The sequence below is a fragment of the Strix uralensis genome, chromosome Z (assembly GCF_047716275.1).
Source record: "Strix uralensis isolate ZFMK-TIS-50842 chromosome Z, bStrUra1, whole genome shotgun sequence".
NCBI lineage: Eukaryota > Metazoa > Chordata > Aves > Strigiformes > Strigidae > Strix > Strix uralensis.
Genome location: NC_134012.1, coordinates 6,451,014 through 6,476,200, shown reverse-complemented (window position 1 = coordinate 6,476,200; position 25,187 = coordinate 6,451,014). Strand labels below are relative to the sequence as shown.

Sequence of the window (25,187 nt, the reverse complement as noted above, 5' to 3'; positions counted from 1 at the left end):
TCTCATACAGTGGATTTTGCATGTTTATTCACTTTATGCTCATTATACTACTTTATATTTGTAAGACGTAAAACTGCACAAGTTGTATTAGTGGTACCTTAACCTTCTATTTCAGAAAACGTTCTGTTATTTTAAAACTTAAACACTACTTTTATTTCTGTAGTATATTATCTGAAGCTTTAGTTGTCAGTGTCTTGGAAGCCTCAATTAAATGAGACAAGTCTGGTAAGTCAGAACAGGATAATTTCTGAAGACTAGAGTTAAGCAATATATTAAATACTTTCATACCTGTGGACATTTGGTTAATTCAGCTTAATAATCAATAGCTGGATTGTGTTGCAGTGAACTAGTTTTCCCTGTTTTTTGTTGAGTTATACCACAGTTTATTGCAGAAGGAAGAGTGGGTTGTCCAAGGTGAGGTGTGTGTTCAGGGAGGACAGAGAAGTAGGATGGCTTGGAAGGGTGTGGAAACTTGGTGTTTTCTTCAGATAGTGCACAAGATATATAATTCAGGATTTGTCTGAATATACATCAAGGAGAATCTTATGTTATACTTTTTTCAGAATGGTGTGGGTGCTGTGATACATTAAATCAGGAATTAGTTCAAGGTAGATTATCTAAAGGACAGTGGATCAATGCACAGCTACTCTTCTTAGCTACTCCTGCATTCACTTGGGTGATCAGGTCCTTAGGACAGACTTTCTTCAGAATTTGTCTTCTGCAGCTTCACAAACTTTCTAAAGCTGTGTGTGCATTTTCCAGGTATATTATGTGCATGTGTGTGTGTGTGTTTATAAGCAGACTTAATGCTATACATCCTTATAATTCTGCTTTTAGGAATTATTTAGTCTGGCAGCATAGAAAAATATTAGTTTTCTTGAAATATTATGAAATTCTCCATGTGGCAGTATCTGTATTCTCTTTAAACATAAAGGGATTTATCGTGTATCTAGCGCGAGGTCAAAAAGGAGTTTTCTTTATTTTTCTGTTTTCAGAATCTGACAGTGGGAATTCCCCCATTTAGCTATCTGCAGAGAAAAGCATCCTATACCTACTTACCACAAGTTAAGTTAGAGCTGCTAAAGATTTGTTCTGTCTGAGGATTCGGATTAGTGTTTTCTTGTCTTTCTCCAGAAATGAAAGACTGCATCTGAAAAATCCTGTCAAGATCAGTTTCTCTTCATTGTTCCTCAGTCCATAAAATTTTCTTTGTGATGAAGAGAATGTGTATAGGAGGTGCTGAAGAGGAATTAATTTGGCAGATATTACCAACATATGCCTTTCACTAGGACATAGTTCAACTTCTTGTTCTATCACTGTTTGAGAATTGATCTGCAGTCATACAGGAACTGCATAAACTGTACCTTTGGCTTTTTGTTCTCAGATAAATGGGAACACGAAATACAGCTTTCATCATCACATCTCTCTGATAAAACAAAAGTTTTTCCTGCTTCATTTTGGCATATTTTCAAGGTCATATAGCTTAACATTCTTAAATAAAATAATCAGTGAGGGTTATAAGCAAAGGCCTTCATGATTTTCAAGTCAAGAGTCCAGAATTGCCTCATAAGAAATGATAGCTTGCTTACCAAAGCACTTCAAATAATAGCTGTTTCAAATAGGAATAATAATGCGAGGTTTGCTGTATAAACAGTATTGTGTATAAATGAATATAATGTTTTCCTTTTAGTGTATGTACAAGTGTTGGAAATATTTATGAGATTACTTTTTTTTTTTCCATCTTTCTTCACCTCCTTGTTATTCAGCTTTTGCCAGAAGCAACAGTTTAATAGTGAAGCAGGGCTCAATGGAAACATGGTACCATGTTTTGTTTCCTATCAGCCGTATCACTTAATTACAGTAGAAATTGCTATTTTACTGACACAGCTGAATATTACTCTCTGCAGCTCCATTTACCATCTGTAGTGCAGGCATAATAATCTTTAAGTGCTCCATGGAGGTGCTATTAGGCTTTGTTAGTTATGAACAATATTTTATACTCCATGTGGAAGAGAAGGGTCATGCCAAACGAATGGAGTTTTGAGAGATGAAAACATTTTCAGCAGTTCCCAGCAAGTAGGACGGAGCATATCGCTTGCAACACAGGAGTCCCTTTGCGATTGGTGTGTGTCCTGCCTCCCGGTGAAGTGTAGCGAGAGCAGTCCATCGCTGCTCTGGCTCTGGTGAGTTCACCTGTGGTCATGCGCTGGTAGAGGGAGAAGAGGGAAGGATTTTTCGCGCCTTTCTTCTCAGTCTCAAACCCTTGTTAAACTGGCACCAACCTTGCTGAAGCACTTTGAAGTCTTTGGCTGGAATCTGCTGTTGATGTATGGAATGTGTTATGGATGTATGGAATGTGGGGCATATTATTCTTCATTATTAGTGTAGACTCGAGCTGCACTTGAAAGATGTTGAATGTTGACTGGGTTGAACTCAATTAAATGTGGGGGCAAAGATCTTAGGCTGTCTTAGGTATACACGCCTCCCTTAATATGCAGTAGTACAATACATAACTGAAAGATGTTATTAAATATTTTCAATTTTTTATACAAAAAGCCCTTAAATTTATTAGACCATAAAACATTTCTCCTAGAGGACTTCTTTTCTTATGCCATCCAAAAGGTAAATAGTTATACTCCTAGCTTTTAAAATGTATGCTTGCAATCAATTAAAACTTTCCTAAAGGAAGTTTCAGTTACTTTTAGACAAAAGAATTTACCCATGGAAACAGAATTAATTTGGGGGCCTGGTGGAAGGTCAAGCTCATTAACTTAAATTCTGGAAAATGCACTCTAGTGCTGATAAGAAAGAACACACCGCTGAATGGATTAAGCTGCTTATTTTGTATAATACGCCAGTTTTCACTGAGAAAATGTATTGTACAAACAATCCATATACTTCCATGTGAGCAAGTGTGAGGCAGGTGGACAAATTAATGAGGGATATAAGGCACGGTTTTTCTGACGGCCTATGGCACATGGGCAGATCTAGGGCAGGTGTTCCAATTAATGTGGAAAATATATTTGTGCATAGGGCAACATCCCTTTTTATGCTACAAAAAGGACCATGCACATGTTTCATAATGGAAGGAGCTTGGGACTTCTTTCGCTTGAGTGGAACAACAGTTTATTCCCATTCCCTTGGGATCCTGACTGTGTTGTGAAAGTGAGAAAGCAAAATAGCCCTGCACTGTGATGTGTTATCACATTAGCAGCTTTCTAACCAGATAGGACAGAGGAGTTTGTCTTTTACTGCAAAGATGCAAAACTTGCCACCTCGCGCCCCTTTATGTTCTCATAGCTCCTATGTATTGTAGTGGTGAGGTCTGATGCTGTTGCTAGAAGGTAATGGATTAGCAGCTGAAAAAGAAAACCAAACCTGAAGAAACTTTTCAGCTCATAAAGCTTTTATGAGCTGAAAAATGCTTGTGGGGGTGTTGTTTAACAGTGGTTGAGGGGATGCTGGAAACATAACTCCTGTCTGTATCAGGAGTAATTTGCACACCTGCATTTTTTGGAGACATTTAAAAGTCTTTATTTAGTGAATATGTTTCAAAGTGCTTATTGGACCCTGGGACTCACACCAGCTCTGTCTGGTTTCTTGTCCCCTCCAGCTTCAAACGGAATGAAATTGCAGGAACTTGCGCTTTGTAGATGTGGAATTTTATGGAAAGAGGTTACAAACCTTTGTGTTTCAACATGTAATTCCCTGACATGCATATTTCTGTCTTAGCAGTGTAAGAGGGCATGTGAAATTTGAATGAAATGCTGAATGGTAATGAGTCATAGTCATAAACCTTAACAAAAAAGGCAGAATAGAGTCTTTTCAGGTCCATTTTAGGCCTTGTCTTAAAATTAATTTAATCCTGTTGTCTTCACAGTTCCTTCTGGGGGGCTGTCCCAGATCATCATGGCCCTCTTTAAGTCTGATTCTAATATCTAGCCTGAATTGCTTCTTGGCCAGTTCATACCCATGTTTATTCTTGCCAGCATTGTCTTTAGCTTGAATAGGTCTTTTTTCTTCCTGACACTTATCCCTTGATACTTTTATTTCTCTGTTCAGTTATAGAGAATAACCATGTCCCCTTTCAGCCTTCATTTTGCTAACTTCTGAGGGGAATGTATGCGTGGGAGAGTGGAAATGCTCTGGAAACATGCTGGGAGGAAAGACGCTGGCTCTGTTCTGGAGGCTGTGGGTGTCAGGATGGTGCTATGGCCAGACCAGATGATGGCGTGAAGGGACAGGAGCAGAATGCCTCTCAACACCATTTCCAGACAGCACCTCACTTGCAATAGAGCCAGCTTAAAAACATGCAGCTTATAGGCTTGTATCTGCCTGCACCTGTACCCACATTGTTCTCTTTTAAGTTATTTTATTTATGCCCACTGGCAAATATCTATGTGGACACTGTTCTTTGTAGTATACACACACGTGGTACGTGCTATTTTTGGCGTACCTTTAAAAAATTGTGTATTAATTATTGTGTTAGAATTCTTCTGAAGGTGAGGAGACTTTGTCTTTTATGTGCTGAAAGCACCATTTGTTTTTCCTCAAATGGAAAGTATATGCTACCAAAACCTATTGTTTATTCATAGGACCTATTTCAAATCAAACTTTATTGTAAAGGAAAGACGCTGTCTTACATTCCCTGCATTCTGCTGCTTTACGCAATGACTGATAACACGCCCAAGTGGATATGTATGAATAGGACTTCCCTGCCAGTGGAAACCATTCAACTTTCTTAACAAATGCTTAATTCTTGAGTTCACCATCATGCATTTAAGTGAAGAGTTCCAAATTTACCTAAACATTGCAGTGAGAAAAGAACCATTTAAATTGCAAGTACATTTCAACTTGTATGCATTTGGACGTGGTGTTCCGTGGCCAAGGCTTTTTGATATTATGAACTAGATACTTGAATTAATTTCTGGTGGGATGTTGAAACAATAGTAGAAGTGGCCTCATGTGGGCTGAACCAACTTCCCATCTTAATAAAAGCAAAATCTCCTATTTATTTAGTGGAGGGCTGGGCTTGTCTCATTATTAACTGTAATGTTCCAGCTGATATTACTGTGGCAACTGCTACTCCTCATCAGCCTTGGAGAAAGACCACATTCCCTGCTGCCCTGAGTGCGCTGCAGCCAGTGGACATGGTCTTATTTCAGTGTTTGAATTAGTAATGAGGTCCTTCCTGGTAGTGTTTTTGTTTGAGTCATGGGCTTGCGTGTTCAGCTAAGAAAGAAAACCACCTAGTGGTTTTGAAACACATTTCCAAATGAAACATGTTTGTCAATGTCCAGTAGCTACTCAAGTCATTTTCATGCCCTGAATGACTGAAATCTCTGTGTTATTCATAAAACCTGGCACAGAGATGGCCAAGTTCTTGTTTTGTCTAGAGTAACTGAAGTGTTAAAGGCAAAGTAACATGGACAGATTCTGATATCATCTTCCCCAGTGTAGCTACACAATAGTAATTCCAATGAGGTGATTGAGAGCAGAATTGTTATTGGGATGTGGGGATGATTGTTATCGGAATGTCTTCATAACACTTAAAACTTCTTATTCATTCTATAATAAGGCAATTTTTTTCTTCAGAACAAATCTGTGACACATATTTAACCCAAACTAATAGACATGTTTCTTAATTAAACCAGTTGGAATTTTTCTATAGTAGAATACTCATGTTGTACTGGTGCTGTGAAGGGCTTTTTAAAATAGGTTGGACACCATTACATATAAATCATATTTAAAATGCATCGGCAATGATGCCCTGTATGAAAGCAAGCCCTAATAAATGAGTAATTGTAATAAATTCAAGATTTTTGTACACTGCTCCTTTTTCCAAAACAAAGAAAAAGAAAAAAACCAACCCCTTGTCCAACAGAGCTGAAACTTGATACTTAGAAAGTTTCACAAGAAGCTAAGACTGTGGATTAATAAGTAGTCTTTAGGCCACTATTGCTGGCTCTTCCTGAAGACTTATTATAGAACAATTTCTTTTTTCACATTCCTTTATGGACCACCATAGATACAAGGAACAGTGCCCTCACATTAAATACTGTTCAGAGGATGCCTACACATTCCCTGCTGTTTTTGCATTGTTTCCAAGGAAACGTCTCAGATCTAGACATAGGGATTACACATTTCTAGCTTTCTTATAGCTCTTTGTTTATTCATGAGGGAAATGAAGGAATTTTATTCATAGGTACAATGTAGTTTTTCATACTTCTGCTGTGAAGGAGAGGAATCCTTTTAGAAGCATTGTTTACATGTGGAGAAAGTCTTAAGAAATCCTATTGCAGAAAAGATGAGCTGTCTTTTACATGGAAACACAATATGAATTAATTTTTTTGAGGAAAGTGGTTTTCTGTACAAAAGTTTTCTGAATGTATCCAGATTGTAACAAATCTTAGTATTTATGATGAGGATATCATCTTTCTTGCCTCTTTCAGAAAATACTATCTATACGCTGTTACTTTACATGAAATGATTCACTGGATACAGTGAATCTCTGAGTGAATACAGGATGTGATCCTGGAAACGTAAATAAAGATATTCTTATAAGTGGCTCAAAGGCTAAAGATCTTAATAGAGAGTCATTCCCTTAAGATGGATCAATTGATAATCAGTCTGATAATAGCACTTTAAAAATATTTGTTGGCTATTCTTTCTTTCTGAGTATGTAGTTTTCAGTGGTTTTTTGCAGATGTCCTTTGCACATTTTAGATATAATGATTGAATTAATACCTGCTAATCCACCTAGTCTTTTTCTATCGCTTCTTTTTGGAAGTGTATAGATGATAAATTTGATCAATAATATACATAATGCCCTCTGGTGTCTTTCAATATACTTGTGAATTATTTCCTGGCACAAATCAGGATATATTCAGTGTCTGCTGTATATTTTGTGTCACCTTTGGGAACATGAAGTTGAAATTATCTATCTTTTTCTATGGAGTAATTCATATTCTTTGAAAAACTCTTCAACGAATTGTATTAGGACTTCTCTGACCTGTCCCATATTACTATATAGCCTAAGTGAGGAGAACTCAGTATAAAAAATTGTATAGAAATTTCTCTTCATTAGTGACTAGACCTTAAATCCCTGAGGAGGGAAAATGCAGTTGTGGTTTTGTTCCTGATCAGGAGCAGTCTTATCTACCAGCAGTCTGTGCCTGCTTTGGTATTACCTCTGCTGTACTTCATTACTTGTTTGTTACCTAGCATTAGCTTGAAGAGTGCATATGAAACATTAATTTTTAACTTTCTTAACCATAATCTTTGATTTTTCATGTAGTACCTCATCAAGTGAGAGTTCCATAATTTCAGTGGGAGGTTTTTGGCATTGGAAGAAGAATTTCCATGTATTTGATGTAATTTTTTTGCCAAAAGAACAGCAAAGAATATGTCTGCATGTATATAGAGTAACACTGGGATTTTTTATAAGATTTTATTGTGGATTTTGTCTACACTATTTTTTTCTTTCTTAGGAGTGGTGAGTGAAATGATTCTTGGGTTACTCACGTATTTACTACTCAGGCTCGTAGTGAGTTTCCAGTGACATGTTTAGTTAAATATTAAATATTACAAGCAAAATGCTTGAGTCCTTTAGAAATGCTGTGTACATTCAGTCCAACTGATAGGCAAGGCTAAAGACCACATGATATATCCTCTGGTGAAACCAGATAGCGATAATGGGGTTGTAATGGTGAGTGGATCTAGAAAAAGGTTTTCGGAGGTCACAGTGTCTTTTGCCTTAGTGCAGGCACTCCTATTCGTGCCTGAAGAAACCAAAGTTCCCACATAATTTCTTGGACTAATCATCTGAACAACAGCTAAATTTGACTGATTTAATACCATGAGGGAGAAGGGCACTAATGTCAAAATCATCACAGTTTGGAAATTACTAAATTGCAATAGGTAACGACGACACTGATGTTTGTCTTTGCTGTTTGTGGGTGCTGTATGTAGGAGTCCAACATTGCCAAGTGAGAAACACTGCTGAGCATTGCAGTGCACTCAGTGGATAGCAGTTTAGCATGGTATTGTGTTATCAACATTACCAGATGACTTAAGAGGGTGTAAACTAGTGGTATACTCCACACTACGTGAAGTAGAAACACTATGAAAATCAAAGAAACTGAAGTATTTCTATGTCTCCAAAACGTTACTCAATCATTTACTTGTTCTTACCTTAATTGAATTATTTGGCTCCTTGGGCTATAAGCTTTTTTTGAGTTTATTCTGCCCACATTTAGAACCTGTCAGGTGTGATTCTGTAGTCATATAACCATGCTAGTATAGGATGGAATTTCTGCTAATAGGTTTATAGTCAAAAGTCTCTTCACCTCTGCCATTGTTTTAGTGCTGCAGCAAGTTTACCACAACTAGGCATCTATTTTTAGCTGTAGTTGGTTGAAAACTTTTGTTCTCAAGTATTGTCCAACAAAAATATCTTTTTCAAAAAACAAGTGTTTCTAAAACCAAATGAATATTTTTCCAAAACAAATGTTCCATTTTTTGCCAAGAAAAAAAAAAAATTAAATGGAAAATGTCCTTCTCTTAAAAGAAAAATGAAACCGTTTTTATATATATATGTGATTATATGATTAAAAAGAAGCTCATTCTCTGTATGCATTATATGTTCTTTTCCCAGCTCTGAGCAATGAAATGGTTAAATACTTACAGGTATGCTGCAGCTTGCTCTCAGATAAGTCTTTTCCAGTTATAAGCTTATTTTAGAGTATTTGCTGCATCAGGCTTCCTTTTCTGCTCTGCTCTTCTATTTCATCTGCTGTTCACATGTCTCTGCAGAGTTCAGGAAAATGTGAGGATCAAAGGCACCCCAAAAGTCAATCCAGGTAGAAAGCATGTATCAAGATACTGTTTAGTATTTTTTGAAAGGTTTTCAAGCATATGTCTCTGTACTCCTTTTCCTAAAATTGTGTCTGAGAGTCACACTGTGTCATTCTGTCTGCAGCAGTGGGGCTTTTACAGCTTGTGTGGGTTTAACTGAGAATCTGGTTTATCCTTAGGCTGCTTTGGATGTTTAATACCCAAAGCAATCATGTTTATTAAATCTTATGGCTAAATTTAAAATTTTTTCAACTTTTTTTCCCACAAGTCAAGGGATGATGCTAAGAATACTCCATTAAAATTGGAAGTGCAGAATCCACTCTGCATCTTTGGAATAATATTTGCAAAGCATAAGACTCAGATCTGTGTGCAAAAATCCATGTGCCATGTATGTCAATATTTATATGCATAATCTAACTGTATATTCTAAAACAGATATTTGCATTTAAGATATTATGAAGATACTGTAGTAACTTGAGTTACTACTGCTACTGCTGTACACTTGAGTTACTACTACTGCTACTGCTGTAGTAACTCAAGTCATTTTGCACAAGCAGATGGGTCTAGGACAAGGGTGACCTACCCCACAGTGGGCTATTCCAGCAAAGCTTTGGTTGTATTTCAATGAAGAAAACTGAAGCTTAAAGAAAGATTTGCCATGACAGAATGAGTGTATGTTGCCACATGATTAATAGCTCTAAATATCTCCCCAAAAGGAGCAGGAACTGCAGCCAAACAGTGTATCTAATCAGCTGTGATTCTAAGTGCTGGCAGCATGACCAGTGGGCTTGTGCAGACATTCAGTTAAAAGTGTGCTCATGAGGTACTTGAGAGGTGCTTGGAAAATTGTAGGGAATAAAATGTCAGAAAAGCATCCTGGTAAGTAGCAGTACAGATATATAAACTTCTCCAGATATCTGTAAAACGAGTGTTGTGGCGTAGATCAGGTGCTGTGATCATCATCATAACTTTAGTTCTTTGAACAGTTATTCAGAACAAAAACCATTTTGCATAGGGAGGATCTTCCTGAAAATCTCTTTCTTTTCTTTCTTTCTTTCTTTCTTTCTTTCTTTCTTTCTTTCTTTCTTTCTTTCTTTCTTTCTTTCTTTCTTTCTTTCTTTCTTTCTTTCTTTCTTTCTTTCTTTCTTTCTTTCTTTCTTTCTTTCTTTCTTTCTTTCTTTCTTTCTTTCTTTCTTTCTTTCTTTCTTTCTTTCTTTCTTTCTTTCTTTCTTTCTTTCTTTCTTTCTTTCTTTCTTTCTTTCTTTCTTTCTTTCTTTCTTTCTTTCTTTCTTTCTTTTTCTCTTTCTCTCTCTTTCTCTCTCTTTCTCTCTTTCTCTTTCTTTCTTTCTTTCTTTCTTTCTTTCTTTCTTTCTTTCTTTCTTTCTTTCTTTCTTTCTTTCTTTCTTTCTTTCTTTCTTTCTTTCTTTCTTTCTTTCTTTCTTTCTTTCTTCCTCTCTTCCTCTCTTCCTCTCTTCCTCTCTTCCTTTCTTCCTTTCTTCCTTTCTTTCTCCCTTCCTTTCATCCTTTCTTCCCTTCTTCCCTTCTTTCCTTTCTTTCCTTTCTTTCCTTTCTTTCCTTTCTTTCCTTTCTTTCCTTTCTTTCCTTCCTTTTCTCATAAATATACAGCCACATATATAAACACTTCTGTCTGTCTTAGAGCTTGAACATCAGAATATTTTCTGGTTTTATTTTGACCACATAAAATTCCTCCTTTGAGACAAATTGCTTTGATTAAGAAAGTAAAATTTAGCACATGCTCATTATGTAAACCAACCTTTATTACTTCTACACTAATATGTTATCAACCTATCTTTCTCCAGAACTGCCACATTAAGGAGTATACTGTAAGTTTGTTCCTAAAGCCAAATATTGTTGACATTACTGGAGAAAAGGACAGGGGAAGGAATATTTATTACAGGCCTATTCACATCTGAGCAGCCACAGGAGCAGTCAAATGGTGGACATTTGCTTCAGCATTGTAACTTTGACTCTTGCCCCAAACTTTTGTTGTGATAAGTCATTTTTGGTTATTCTGGGAGGGGACATTCTCTTACCATGTTAGTAGGGCCAGAACTCATTCCTTCTTGTTCTTTCTGTGTAATGGCGGAAGCGTTTGAGGTTGTCCTGGTGTAAGTGTAACAAAGGGATGGCAATGAAGTGGGCTAGGAAAGGGCAAGACCTGTTCATATCTCACCATGGAATACCAGACATGAGATCAATGCTGAAGTTGTTTTGGTGAGCAGTTGCTTTCCTTCCCAGCCAGCTCTTCTGTTTAGTTCCTGACCTGATGAACTGTCCTGTGGAGTTGGACTTTTATACATGCATCTATCTATCTATCTATCTATCTATCTATCTATCTATCTATCTATCTATCTAATCCTCTCCAGACAGACCAGCTAATCCAGATACCATGTGACTGCACAGTCTGACTTTTTTCTTTGTTTAGGATTTCAGCTGGAGAAAATGATTTATTACTTGCCAGGTTTTTGGTTTTGGGTTGTTTAGCCCTGTAGAGTTTTAGTATTGTCTTCTCCGTAGGCAGTAAGTAAAATGTTGTCATTGGAAGGTTGCTCATGTCAGGGACTGCTCAGGAGGAGACACCACTGACTGGAGTGTCATATTGTTAATGACATATTGGAGTAGAAAGGCAGTGGGAATAGTTGTCCTTAGAATATTGTATGACAAATATTCAGTCATTATCCAGGGAACGATATCCTGAACTTGCTGGGGCTTAGACTTGACACTGCAAGGTTGCCATTTTTAACAACTTGACATTTTACTCAATCTGTTTTTTCTTAACAAGTTTACCACTGTGTCAGGAGGGGAACACAGGAAGCAATGAGGCTGAAGGAAACGCCAGTGATTGCCAGAAGGCTTCATGATATGCTTTTATAATAAAATGGTTCCTTTATTTCTGACATGGTTTTTGCATCATCATGTCTATTACTTTAAAATTTGGCAGGGGTGTCTAAGCACAGCCACGCAGGCCAGAGCCCTGTGCAAAACAGATGTCCACATAAGCGACATCCACTTTCCACAGGTGTTTCTGGTCATAGCCAACAACTCTGTCAAGATGGAGCTTAGGGGAATGGTATAGCTGTACAAAGGCTGCAGTTTAGTAACATGCCAGCAATTGATACTCAGGTTTTCAACAGGGCTGTATCTTGCATAGAAACAGAGACACACAAATATGGTAAAGCAGACTGGATAAGTGAATTTGAGTAGGCAAGACTGACCACCCACCTTGAATTACTTTCAACTCCTACCCAGCCAGCTGTGCAAAAATTATTATTTTCAAATACTTTCTTCCAGAAATTTACTTGAGTAATTGAGATTTTTATTCGACGTCAATTTATATACAGTTTCTTCATTTTTTTTTTACTGCTGCTGAGATTTAAAAAATGCAAACTTCTCTTTTGACTGTCAGAGGGACAACAAAACATAAATTTTGATAAAATTTAAAAGGTTAAAAAAAAAATGAACCTATTGAAACATGCCCTATATCCTTAAGCATTTCTAAAGGGAGCCAAAGCTAACAAAACTTTTAGAAATGTATATCCAGCTGGGGAACATTTTTAAGTGAACTAAATAAAACCTTTTGTTTATTTAGACTGAACAGTAATCAAGAACTGGATTTTACTAGACCTCATCATACATACTAGTCATGTTAATGTGAGGTAGAAGGATTAAAATAATCAAAAATTTAATTATTTCTGGACCTTTGTTGTCTTTTACTTAGGTGTGTATAATAGTAGCCATGTTTCTTTAACACCTTAGACCAGCACCTTGGCAGTATTCCCACCTTTTCCTGACAGGGGAGATGGGGTATGCCTCAAGCACTGTTGCACTTTGACCGTGCTTAGGTAGGTTAATGATATTACAAGATGGCACAAGTTAGAGGAATTGCATGTACCGAAGTCTGACACTTGGAATTTTCCTTCAGCAGGAAATGTCTGTATTTCAAAATCTTATTTCTTTTGAAATGAGATGAAAAGAACAATTAAAAAAATCCCTTTTCTATGAAACAAAATGGCCCAAAAGATGTTATCAGAATGTTTTATTTCTGTAAAATTGCAGCTTTTTGTTTCAATTTAAATGTAATATTTTAAAGGGGAAAAAAACCCCTAAATACAAAGGTTTTAAAACAAACAAAAAAATATAGGTTTTTTGTATGGGGGACACCTTATCAGATCACTTCTTTATTTCTACAATATGCATTTAAAACAAAATATATTCAATGAGACTGACACGTTCCTGTGGAATTGGTTGAGTTTTGTTTCACTGGAAGAGATTCAGCAAGCCATAGTCATAAAACTGCTCGAATACACCCAGACTGCAAATCTGGTCCCTGGCAGAGCTGAGGTTCAGGGGAGTCAATAAATGACATAAAGCTGTTTAAGTCTTTCCTCATGTTAGATCCTCTCCCAAGCCCAGATATGAGGCTTTACTGGACTTCCAGAGGGTTTAAACAAACCATTTTGAACATCTTCTACTTTGAGGACTCCTAAATATTTTCCAGATGAAGTGGAGACACCTGTTGGCTGAATTTAAGTCTGCTGGCTGTGGGTTCACTCTTGGCCACCTTTGCAAATCTGTCAGGAGCGTCCCACAAGCATGCAGGGATTTTGAGATAACACATTAAAGCCATTCTTTTAGGTTATTCAAAGACTCTTAATCAAACACAATGTGCGTGTTTACTGAATTATTCTGTGGATTTTCTGTTTGGATCTGCTTTTCACAGCAGTGTCAATCGGCAGCAAATTCTATGAATGTACAAAAATGAGAAGATAAATATTCATGCGTCTGCCTTCAGTCCTCATTGCCGTCAGTGTGCTTTTCATAGCATATTTTTACAATCTGTTCCTTCAGTGACTTACTGTTTTTTGAACGAGTAAGGTTCTGATCAATAGCTGTTATGAAGCTTGAGACATCTGACTTGAGTTGTCATTTAACAGCCTGCCTAAGCTGATGGTCTGTTCTTCCGTGACGAGAAGAACCGTTGTGCTAACTGCTAGGTATTCAGTATTTTGCTTGTCCCCTGGTTCTAGTCCCATACACCCCTGAAATTGATCGCAGAGCATCCAATCAGTTGGACGTGATGCTTAAGACTCTTGCCAGGGAATGCAACTTTATCATCATGTGTGTGATGGGAGTGTTCTGCAGGAGGTGGTGACGATGGTACTGTGCAGACCAACTGTAGTAAAGAAGAGGAGGCATATAAAAATAAATGTAGAGTACATATCTGTGATTAAGAAGCAAGGTGACTTAACATGGAAAATGGAGTGTTTAACAAGTATACATAGGAGGGAAAAAACCTAGATTTTCTCAATTTTTATCTTAAATTAAATTGTTTATTGCTTTTCTGCCCTAGCCAAACATTTTTTATTTTCATTCCAAGTTACCCCATTGCATTTTTCACTGACAGTTTGCTGACAGTTACATTTGCAGAAATTTGATACAAAAGCACATATATACAATATTTTAAGGACATTTTAGTCATACTATGGTCTAAATTCACCCTGATATAATTCTATTGAAGCCAAACCCGAAATTTTCTGGTTACCAAATGCAGGAAGAAATTTGACTAATGCAAACTATTTTATTTTTTCATGCTAACCTGGCTTGTGGATATGGGTTCTTGGTAGTGAACATTATGGTGTTTGTGATACTGTCACATTATGCAACGAAACGCATGCTTTTGAAACAAAGAGTCCGACATGGTTTTGGTCTTCTTTTTAAATTGTTTTTTTCTTTTTAGGTCTATTCTAATCAAAATATAGGGACTGATTCAAAGTTCACAGGACATTTTATTATCTTTGTGTGAATTTCATGGGATTATCAGACCTCTAGTCTTTCAAGAAAAGACTCCACTCTATTCCTTCTCACAAACAACTCAGCATGTTGCTCTAAAGCAATAAATGGACAAATTGCAGGAATTTATAGGTGAAATTCTGTTATCTGCAGGATACCAGATTAGATGTTAACAGTCCTACTTTGAATGAGACTTCACAAAACCATGCTAAATCCATAAGTTTTCTGAATGAAATATTTTGGTTTTTTGGAAGTTTGGAAAGCATCAGAATCTGTATTCTATTTAATTCTCTATTAATTCTTCTTCAGCTGCTTAGCTGAAGGTTTCTGAGAGAGAAAATGCTTTTTACTGCCTGCTCCCTCAGAAACTATCTTGGAAAAGCCCTTTAGGGTTCTTTGCAGATTATTAAAAATCTTCTCAAGAAGAAATGTTACTATGTGTTACACATTTTTTGGATGTGCAGAAGTTAGCTTGTCCATCAGTAGCATAGAGGCAACTTTTATATTTGATCCAGTGAAAAATTAATGTAAGTTTAGAACCAATTGTCATTAAAAGGGTTGTAATAGAAATTAATGCCACCTCAGTCAGTCGTTCTGTGATTATAGGTAGTAGCAGTCAAGTCCTCTTGTGGCTAAAAAGCCAGAAGGATTTCCATTTCTTGCACATAGTTGACTGTTACTGAGATAGATGCGTATTCCATACAGGTAATTTAAACCATCCAGACATATTAAATGGATTAAGAAGCACTCTAGGCTGCATATACACTCATCCACCTATCTATTCCATCTCTATTTCAGTGCATACCTCATCACTTTCCTCTATAAGAGCCTTTGCTGATAAATCTCCTTTAGGACTTGTTCAGATTGGCAGTCTAAACTGACAACCCTTGCTTTTTACCACTTTTAGCTACCCGTTTTTACTTTCTTTTTCTTGGAGTCATAGTAAAAAAAACACTTCTTTGAATGAGTGCTCCTTTTGGCTTGTTTGTCATGATAATGTACGAGCACTGATAAACATAATTAGGACCCAAACTCCTTTCCTTTAAAGTCCTCGTTTTGTCTCTTATTAATAGTCTCAGGTTTGTATGTCTTTGCCTGCAGCTGGAATGGACATGAACATAAATAGGGGCAACATATGTCAGCTACGTCTAGCCAGTTTAAAACTATTGCAAGTGTTCGTGTCTGCCTTAAGGGTCTAACAAACCAGTTCAACAGATAAGACTTTTTCCTCCTATATTTGTATTTTTCCTCCTATATTCGTATATGGCAGCACTTAGGTTTTTACCCTGGTGTCTTACTTACTCTTAGAGGACAAGGTTATACGTTATATGAGTTATATTGTAATGCAGATTATTTGCCATCTCTGGGGTTTGAGAGGATTTTCCATAGATCTTAACCGTAAGCATTGGCAACTTGATTGCTGGCACTGAATAATCAAAGCTCTAGAAAGAGAAGAAATTCTAATTAAAAAAAAAATATCAATTGGATTCTTTACTATTTTCCTAAAAGTTGGTTATTTTTTTCTTGGGAAAAAAACACACAAAAACTTTTAGTATTTAATGAAAGAGCCTCCTGACAGTTTATTATTGGAATATCATACCTTTAACTAAGGTTCTTTTATGTGGATCTTTGTGGCATGTGAGATCTTGAAAAAGCTAACAAAGTAAAAGTAAGGTCTGATAGAGATCTTTGCATATGTAAGATTTTGTATATATCTTCTAGGTGAATTTGGAACAGATGTTGTTCATTAAATTTATTACCTACCATAAATGATTTAGCGTGAGCTAGTAATCTGAGGGACTCCCAGGTGTGCACTGCTACAAAAATAATACACTGGTCAGAACTTGTTAGTCATGGTACCCTCCTACAAATTACAGCCTATCCAGTCCCATCCAGGTTTTATAATTTTTTTTAATGTGTAGTTCTGTGCAAAAGCATGCTACAAGCTTTGTGCACACAATCTTAGCAGCTGTGTACAAAATCATATTTAATCCTTATGCCACATTAGTCTATATACCAGGTTATTTATACATATTCCTTCTTACGCCGTACACACAGTACAAACCATCTTTCTTGCCCATGGACCTTTCTATATGTAGTTCTCCGGTTCTGTATGTTGGTGTGGTTATTTTATAGTGAATTTATTGAGAATCCAAAACTCTCAAAGCTCCCTAGCAGCTTTGACTTAACATTCCCCTTTCAGTTATTGAATTCCCATGTAATCTTGCATTCACAGTTTTGAAAAGAATGTGTACAATTCTGTGTTGATCAGAGTTTCTACTTTTATGAAAATGTGATTCCTCAGTATGACTAGCGTCGCTGTTTGCTAAAATTTCTGCGTTCTGAAAGTGATATTAGTAGACATGCTTCTCCACACCATATTGCAAATCTTGGACAAATAATAACTAAATTCTTGCTCTTCTGCTTGAACAAAATTTGAAAGGGAGATCTGGGAAGACTCTAAATAGCTGCAGAACATATGTTTTTCTGTGGCATCGGGCAGCCTCTGAAAATATTTCTAACCTGCTGGGGGAAGGAACAGGTAGAAATTCTCCCTTTACAAGCATTGCATAAAACAACTCCCCACAAGCATGTGTGAGGGAGAGAGAAGGAGTTTCAGTTCTACAGTCATCTAATAGTGTTGTCATAGGACAGAGTAAACACTGGGCTTTATTGGGGCAGTATGGAACAGCCAGGCAGAAATGACGTTAAAAACAACCTCTTTTTTTGTTGCATTGGGAACAGTGAGATTAGTGCTGTACAAACTGAATATTTTAGTGGAAATACACAATGATGAGGCTGATTTATTCTCTGTATGGCTGGCATGAATCTTAATTTTTCCCAAGTTGTTTAACAATTAGATCAAAACCTCGGATTCAGGGTACCTTATTACATGTTCTTTATAAAAGAGATTTGAAATTGCCATTTACTTTTCAGCTGGAGGTTTAGAAAAATGAATCACAAGCTTTTAACAGTGCTCTGTGTCAGTTTAATGTGATTTAATATATTCTCTTCCAGAAGGACCACCTGATTGTCTCTGAGGGCTCAGTAGTCATAGAGGTTAAATGATGTTCATATGCAGGGGAATTACTTCAAACTAATGAAATACTTTACCTGTCAGGTTCTCACTTTTTAGTTTTAATGAGGAAGATTTACTTAAAAATTGCGCTCTATCATATACTGAGTATGCCAGAATACCTGCAAATATTCTTTGGGGAGCAATCATTGCTGACATCACTGTGAGACAGGAATCCTGTATGTTGGTTCATATCCTTTACTGGCAGATGTAGACAGAGTTCCATTGGGTACACAAGTTTATACCAGCAAACAGTAATTTTGCTTTGGACAAAACGGTTATAAACACAGACTCAGAATAAATTCATGGAATAAGATTTCAGCACAAAGTATTCAGCTTCAGATCAGCTGGCCATGCCTGAAATTCTGCCTTTTTCTGAGTCTGTTGTATCCTTTTTTTTTTTTTTTTTAATGAGAGTAGCATCTATTGTCTGGAACAGAAGGTTTGAAGTAATGTTTGTGCTGAGAGGTCACATTTAAAAAGTGTCTATGGAACTTGGGATTCTAAATCTTTGAGGAATTCACAAGGGTTTCTGCAGTTAAAGCCTTGTCTACTTAGAACTTTCTTCCTCCTCTTTATCTGCTTGGCCACCTAGACAAAAATTTGAGAGGTTTGCGATCTGTGGGAGTGTGTAAATAATTCAAAAAGAGTGATAAACTGAAGAAAATAACTGGACTTTATGTTATTGTCTGAATGGTGATCGATTTTTGAATCTGGGACTTTTTTCTTATTTGCTTCATAATGCTTTATAATGCCAAATAGCAACAGCTTTGTAAAATGAGACTTTATTGACCTACGGTCCAAGTGTAAAGAATAGAGCAATTGGTGTAGTTTTTATGGTGCTCCTAGTAATCTGAATTACTCTATACTGAGAATAAATGGCGATGCAGAGGCATATTCTACATGTCCTGTTTTATTTTAGACTTTGCCTTGCTTAGCTTTGTCTAAGTTCAATTTCTGGTAAAGGTTTGCTAGTGTCTCAAATCCATGGAACCAGTTGCTGCAAGTTGGGACGAGGACCTTTTGGTCTAAAAATGGTTTTCATCTTGTCCATTTCTTATCTCTGCTGAATAGCGTAGGATAAGTAAGCTCAGTTTTGGGTTTGGGACTAAGCACACATGGCAATCGGCTGTACTACATAATAAATTTGTTCAATATTCACAAAGGCTTCAACTAGAAATTCAAACACTGTGGCAGCATTTAACTTTGTGTCAATAGAAGAATACACTGAATTTACTGTTTCATTTTGAATTTTTTTGTTGTTTTTTTTTCTCTGATGGATTACTTGTACTTCATATGTCTACTATAATGCACAACCATTACTGTCACTTAGGGATTATGAAAAGCTCTCTTTTTTTTGCAGATCATCCGGTGAATGAATTTTTGGATCTGTTCAATCGCCACATGCTTCCTCATGCAATAGATGAACCCCACATTGATGCAGAATCAACTCAGACTGAACCCTGTACTTCAGACTCTGTGCAGGATTCGTCTGAATATATAATATTGGATCCTTTCTTTCCAGACTTTATAGAGTTTGAAGAAGAAGATGACTGTGAAAATACTACTGATGTTACAACGCCTCCAGCTTTGCAGTTCATCAATGGAAAGCAACAAGTTACTAGTGCAACTAAGAGCACAAAAGCTGAGGAAGCGAGAAGTGACCAAATTGAAAGCGTTGCACATTCCAAAAATGTAACCTTTTCTCAAATTAATGAAACAAACACATTTATAATACCTGAAACTGAAGCTTCTGGTACTATGCAACCAAGCAAAGCTGGAGAAGTAATAGGGGTGTTTGAAGTTACACAGCCAACAGCAGATGTTGCAATGTTAGAACCTGTTTACAGTGGTGAGTCAGAAGTTGCCACAACAGATAAATCAATAGCCATTACTTCTTCATATGAGCAGTCTCTGCAAAAAAATAAAGGGACCATAACATGGCATGGAACTGAGGAGAATTCTACTAAAGATACAAACCACTTGCTTTTGATTACTAATGAATCTTCTGGAGATGGGTCCACTGAATCTGATTTATCCAGTTCTGTCTTCTCTGAAATTGTGACAATGTCAAGAAAGGAAGATGATGAAAAAAATTCTGGTGTAACTTCTGCTCCTGATGCATTTACTGTGGAAAGTTCTGCTGTAACTGCTTCTCTGGATGCAGTTTTTAATACTGCTACAGTAGGCATAAGTGTGAAAGATCTTATTCCAGAAGAGGCAACCCCTGCTCCAGGAGATCATTATAAATCAACTGTTAAACTTAATGCAAATTCCCCTCTTGAAAATCTTCTGGAAACAAGTAATCATACAGCAAAGCCTGAGATGAGTGCTGCTTCTTTTACAGTTCTAGAAGGCTCTGGAGATGTAGAAGAGGACATCACTGTAACTTCAGCCACGACAACAGAAACAGCAGTAACAGAAACACTTTCAATGCAAGATGGTTCTTTGGGCTCTGGCACAGTACTGCCAACAGAAATTTCTGTAACCATTTCAGGAATCACCTCTGCTTTACCCAGTGGAATAAGTACTCTTTATTCTGCTTTTGATCAAAGTTCTGAAGTAACTGTTGCCACCAATTCTGTGTCTGAGTTTATTATGCAAAAAGTAGTTACCAGCTCTTTTGTAACTGAAAAGAGTGTTGAAGTTGAAAAAGAAATACAGACCACTGTTTATTCAAGTCAGGAAAATTCAGCTACTGCTGCAGAGGGAAATTCGGACTTGAATGAATTTGGGAGCACTACTAATGAAGTCAGAACTGTAAGTCAAGAGCCCACCCTGCTCAGAAAAACAGTACCGGTAACAGGTACCGTAAGTTCTGAAATGAAAAAAGTCACCACCATTCCTTTCTTGAGAGAGAAGAAGCTTTTTATAAATGAAGGATCAGCAGAAGAACCAGTAGACATATTTTCAGGGGGTCCCACAAGAAAAGTGGTAAGTACTGACTCCCCGTTTATTGATTCAGGGTCTGGAGACATAGATGTTATCATTGAGTCTGCTACTTTGACTTCAGTTCCATTAAGGCCTGTCACTGAAACACAAACAGAAAAGCATGAAGGAAAAGTTTACAGCATAGATGATGCTTCACTGATGAACGCAACAACAGAGTATGAAGAACATGCAAGAACAGATGAATCAGCAATATCAGTTTCAAGTACTGGGTCAGATGGCTTGGCTAAGGAGTCTGGAGTAGCAACTCAGACGTCCCAGGATGTGTTTAGTACAGGAAAACCCGGAGAACAAAACCAGGAAACGGAACCAACTCACATAGTTCCTTCTGAAGTAAGATCTAGTCCTGATTCCAGAAAAGAGATAATATTTCATGTTGCACCAGGAGTTAAAACTGAAGATTTAGAAACAAGTGAGGTCACATCATCTCCAGAATCAGTGGTTAGTAACAGTCCTCATGACATCATGGTGACACATGGTACTGGCAGTATAAAAGCAGTAGCTGAATCTGCAGAAAGCAAAAATGCAAAAGTTAGTTCTTCAACTGTCTCAGTAGGCAAGATTCTCCTGATTGAGCATGGCTCTGGAGAAGAATTCAAAGGTGACAGCAGTACCACAAAACTAATGTCTAATGGACCTACTGAAGAAATACTTGGAAGTCATTTCTCATTTATTGACCAAGGATCTGGAGAAGCAGACACATTCATTGAATCTTTTGCAAAACCAGCAGTTTCACCCACTGGGAGACCAGAAACACAAGAGAAGTATGACAAAAAAGTTGTGAGCACACCATCTAAGGATCATGCCTTCACTACTGAACCTGATGAGTTAGTCACAAGTACTGAACATGAAATAACCACACTGGAAACTGTAACTGACATAGGAATGGAAGGGAAAACAATTGATGAACTAACAGTGAGAGCTTTTTCTACAAAGATTCCTTTGGTGAATGATACACATTCTGGGGAAGACAGGCCAAGGGAAATTTCACCAAAAGCTATAGAATCTTCTGAAGAAACAACAACAGACTCATTCTTTAAAAGTACACAGGCTAACCATGAACATTTGGGATTTTTAAATATTCCAACTGTCAGTCCTTATTCAGAAGAAAAGGAATTAGAAACTGAATCTGTTAAAAAAATACTTTTGTCATTTAATGATGACAGAGTAACTGAGCCTGTAAATATTGAAAGGACATACATAAGCTCTCCAGTTACAGACATAGAGCAAGAGGAGGAGTTGGTGCAAAATATTTTCCCTACGAAAGATATTCCCAGGTCACTCCTGACACCTAAAGAAGAAAAGCTAACAAAGAATGAGCTCATTGGTGATCCATTATTTTCAGGACAAGGATCGGGAGACGACCTTGCTGTTATTCCTTCTGTAGTGACATTGTCTGTCAAAGAAATCATGAGTACTTCAAGTCCTCAAACTTCTCATCCTGCAAGTATGAGACCCAACATTTCAACTGACAAGACACAAGACTTTGAAAGAGAAAGCACTGAATCAAATGCTGAAGTTAATGAAGAAGTCACAAGTGCTGTAACTGAGCTGCTGTCAGAAACAGATCAGTTCCCCAGCTCAGTGATCACCAGTTCCCCAGCTTTAGCAGAAGAGAGTTCCAGAAGCTTCATCTCTAAAGAGATTAAAGAGATGACACATTATTTTCTTGTGACTGAAGAACCTCACAATAAGGAAACTAACTATAGAAGAGGAGAAAATGAAACAGATAGGACAACAGCTACTTCTAAAGTTGTTTCTCAGGAGGAAACTTCACATTTGCTGATTAAAGATGGTGTAACTCCTGTTTCTGTCATACTAAGTGGAACTCCTAATCCTGAAACAGAAGAATCACTTGTAGCATCAACAACAAAAATGCCAGGCAGAGTATTAACTGAAAGTTCTGGAGAAGGATCTGGCTGGGTTGGTGTTTTGGATTCCTCTTCTCCTGATATGTTTACTCATTTGTCAGTACCCCCTGTGTCAAAAGTGGAACTAAATGCTTCATCTAGTGTTCCTGGGGAAGTTTATTCTGAAGTTATGACAACAGAGGCACCAATAGATGGATCACAGACTGTGGTCACAGAACTAGCATCCCTTTTTACAGAAGAAAAAGAGATCATGGCACATCCATCTGCAGTTCAGTCAAAGACAGCTACATCAGAAGAACTAACAAGTGATACTGGGATATATGAGAAAATTATTCCCATGATTGATGATAAAAGAAGTGTTATATTGAATGTTTCTGTTTATGGTGATATTACACTAATTGAAGAACGACTTCAAATCCCTTCAGAAGAAACAACTATTATAGACATGGATCACTCAAAATCAATGCCTGAAGATATAATAAGTGTGCAGACAATGCCAAATTCTGTCATACAATCAACATATGGCGGTGATGATAGTATGACAGCTGAAGGGGAGAAATATGATTCAACACCTAAATTTTCCATCACCAAAGAGAAGACACTTGGATCTGGTGATAGTCTGTCTTTGACTACTTCCAGTCAGCCAAGTAGTGAATCAGTAACAGCTGAGCACAGACCAAAATCAGATGACAAGGATTTGCCTTCAGGGAATGCCATGACGTTTGCAACAGAAACTCTCATCACTACTAAACTCTCTGAACTGGGCATTTTCCTTCCTACGGTACCATCACTGGCAAGCCCTCGTGTGCCTCATGAGTCTAAACATGTTGTAACAAGTACAACAGAAGATACCTACGAACTGAATACTTCAGCAAACAATCGAGTAATAGCAGATCAAAGTGAAACATTCTCTGTCTCTGGTTTTTCTGGAATGGGCCAAGATGAACTGGATGATAAGCAGTCTGTGCTTCCTTCTCTTACACCAGTTTTAACTACCGAGACAGAAGAGGCTTTGACAACTGACATGCTTGATGTAAGTATCGTCACCACACAGCGTACATCCCAGCTGACAACGGTATCATCTAGCAAGAATGAAGAAAATCATCCTACAGTATACACAAACACAAAATCAGCATCAGCAGAGTATGAAGAAACAGATTCAGTGAGCTTTTATTCTGTACCTCAAACTCCTAAATCCTCAGTAACTGTTCAGTTGGTTAATGGAGTATCTGAGTATCCCGAGGTAGTCGTTCCAAGTACATCATCATCAAAGGATTTAGATCAGTCCAATCATTCATCAGAAGGAACCTTCAAAGAGGTTAGTTCTGATATTGCGGCAACATATAAACCACCCACTACAGAACTTCTCGACAGAACAGAGTCTTCTCTGCTGGAGTTTTCTCTCAAGCCTATTTCAGAAAGCACAACTACTGAAAGTACTCCTCACTTTAATAGACTTGTAACAGACAGGATAGAGGAGACAGAAACCTCTGTAACTGATTTGGCTGTTGAGGAAGAAGCTACTGTTTCTGGAGATTCTCCATCAATACATGTCTTGCCTACTGATTTTCTGAATTTTGGAGAAAGAGTGAGCACAGATGCTCCAAAAGTTAGCACAGTGGAAGTTGAAGCTTCCTCTGGGAGAGTCAACAACCCCCATCAAGAAGATGACAGGAGTACTACAAGAGAGATCCCATGGCTTTTTTCCACCCCTGTTTCAGATTCACCTAATAGTATTGAAAGTGAAGTATTGAAACCTGACCAGGAAGCAGTTACAATGCTAGCTTCATCTTCACAACCTTTGGATAGAAGCACAGAAACACAATCAACTTTGTTTGGTCAGGAGGAAATCACAACAATTTCTTCTAACATTGCAACAAACAGCACTGACCCTGGAAACAGTCCGTATCAAAATCAGCCATCAACGATAAGCTCTGAGGAGCCAAATACTATTGAACTTGTAACTTCATCATTTTCCCTTCCGGAAGTCACTAATGGATCAGATTTCCTGATTGGCACCAGTGTGGGTTCAGTTGAAGGCACAGCAGTGCAAATTCCAGGTAACTTCCAAATATGATCACTGTTGTATATGTTTGTTGTGATATTTGTAAATGTGTGTCTTAACTCTGATAAGAGGTATGATAATCAGAGCACCATGTGAAATAACAGAATTCGTGAGCCTCAAGCCTTGAAATCAGCATGATGGTAACCCCTACAAAATGAAGGAGGATGGGGTACCAAAACTCAAGCTCAGTGACTTTTCCTGAGTGTTTGCATCGTGGAGCTCTGGATCAGACTTGAGGTGACCAGCCAGTTCTAAAAGACAGGAAGGTAATTGATTGTGGTAGAGAATTCAGCTGTAATTATTTAATTTTTCAATTTCCAACAGGTAACTTTGTCTGATAGCTTTTCTGTGTTGGCATTTATACAATTGGTTTATAGGTAGGGTTGTTTTATAACATCTTGCTGTTGACTGAGGGAGCAGAACTAGTGCGCAATTTAAGGTGAGAATTTTGTATAAAAATTAACTTCTCTTAACCTACAAGATAACTCTCCAGACAAAAGAAAACCGAGACTTCATGTTTTCAGTCTGTCTGTAGATTTAACTGGTTGATACAGTGTAT

The 25,187-nt window shown here is 37.4% G+C and overlaps 1 protein-coding gene across 3 annotated transcripts in view; it reads left to right on the top strand.

Annotated features, from left to right (window-relative positions):
• The window catches only part of VCAN (versican), a 116,261-nt gene that overhangs the window by 59,990 nt on the left and 31,084 nt on the right, over window positions 1-25,187 (top strand). For all 3 annotated transcript variants that reach the window (XM_074856023.1, XM_074856022.1, XM_074856021.1), the window contains exon 8: window positions 19,107-24,623. In XM_074856023.1, coding sequence (XP_074712124.1) covers window positions 19,107-24,623 — 5,517 coding nt within the window. The remainder of the gene's footprint in view (window positions 1-19,106; window positions 24,624-25,187) is intronic.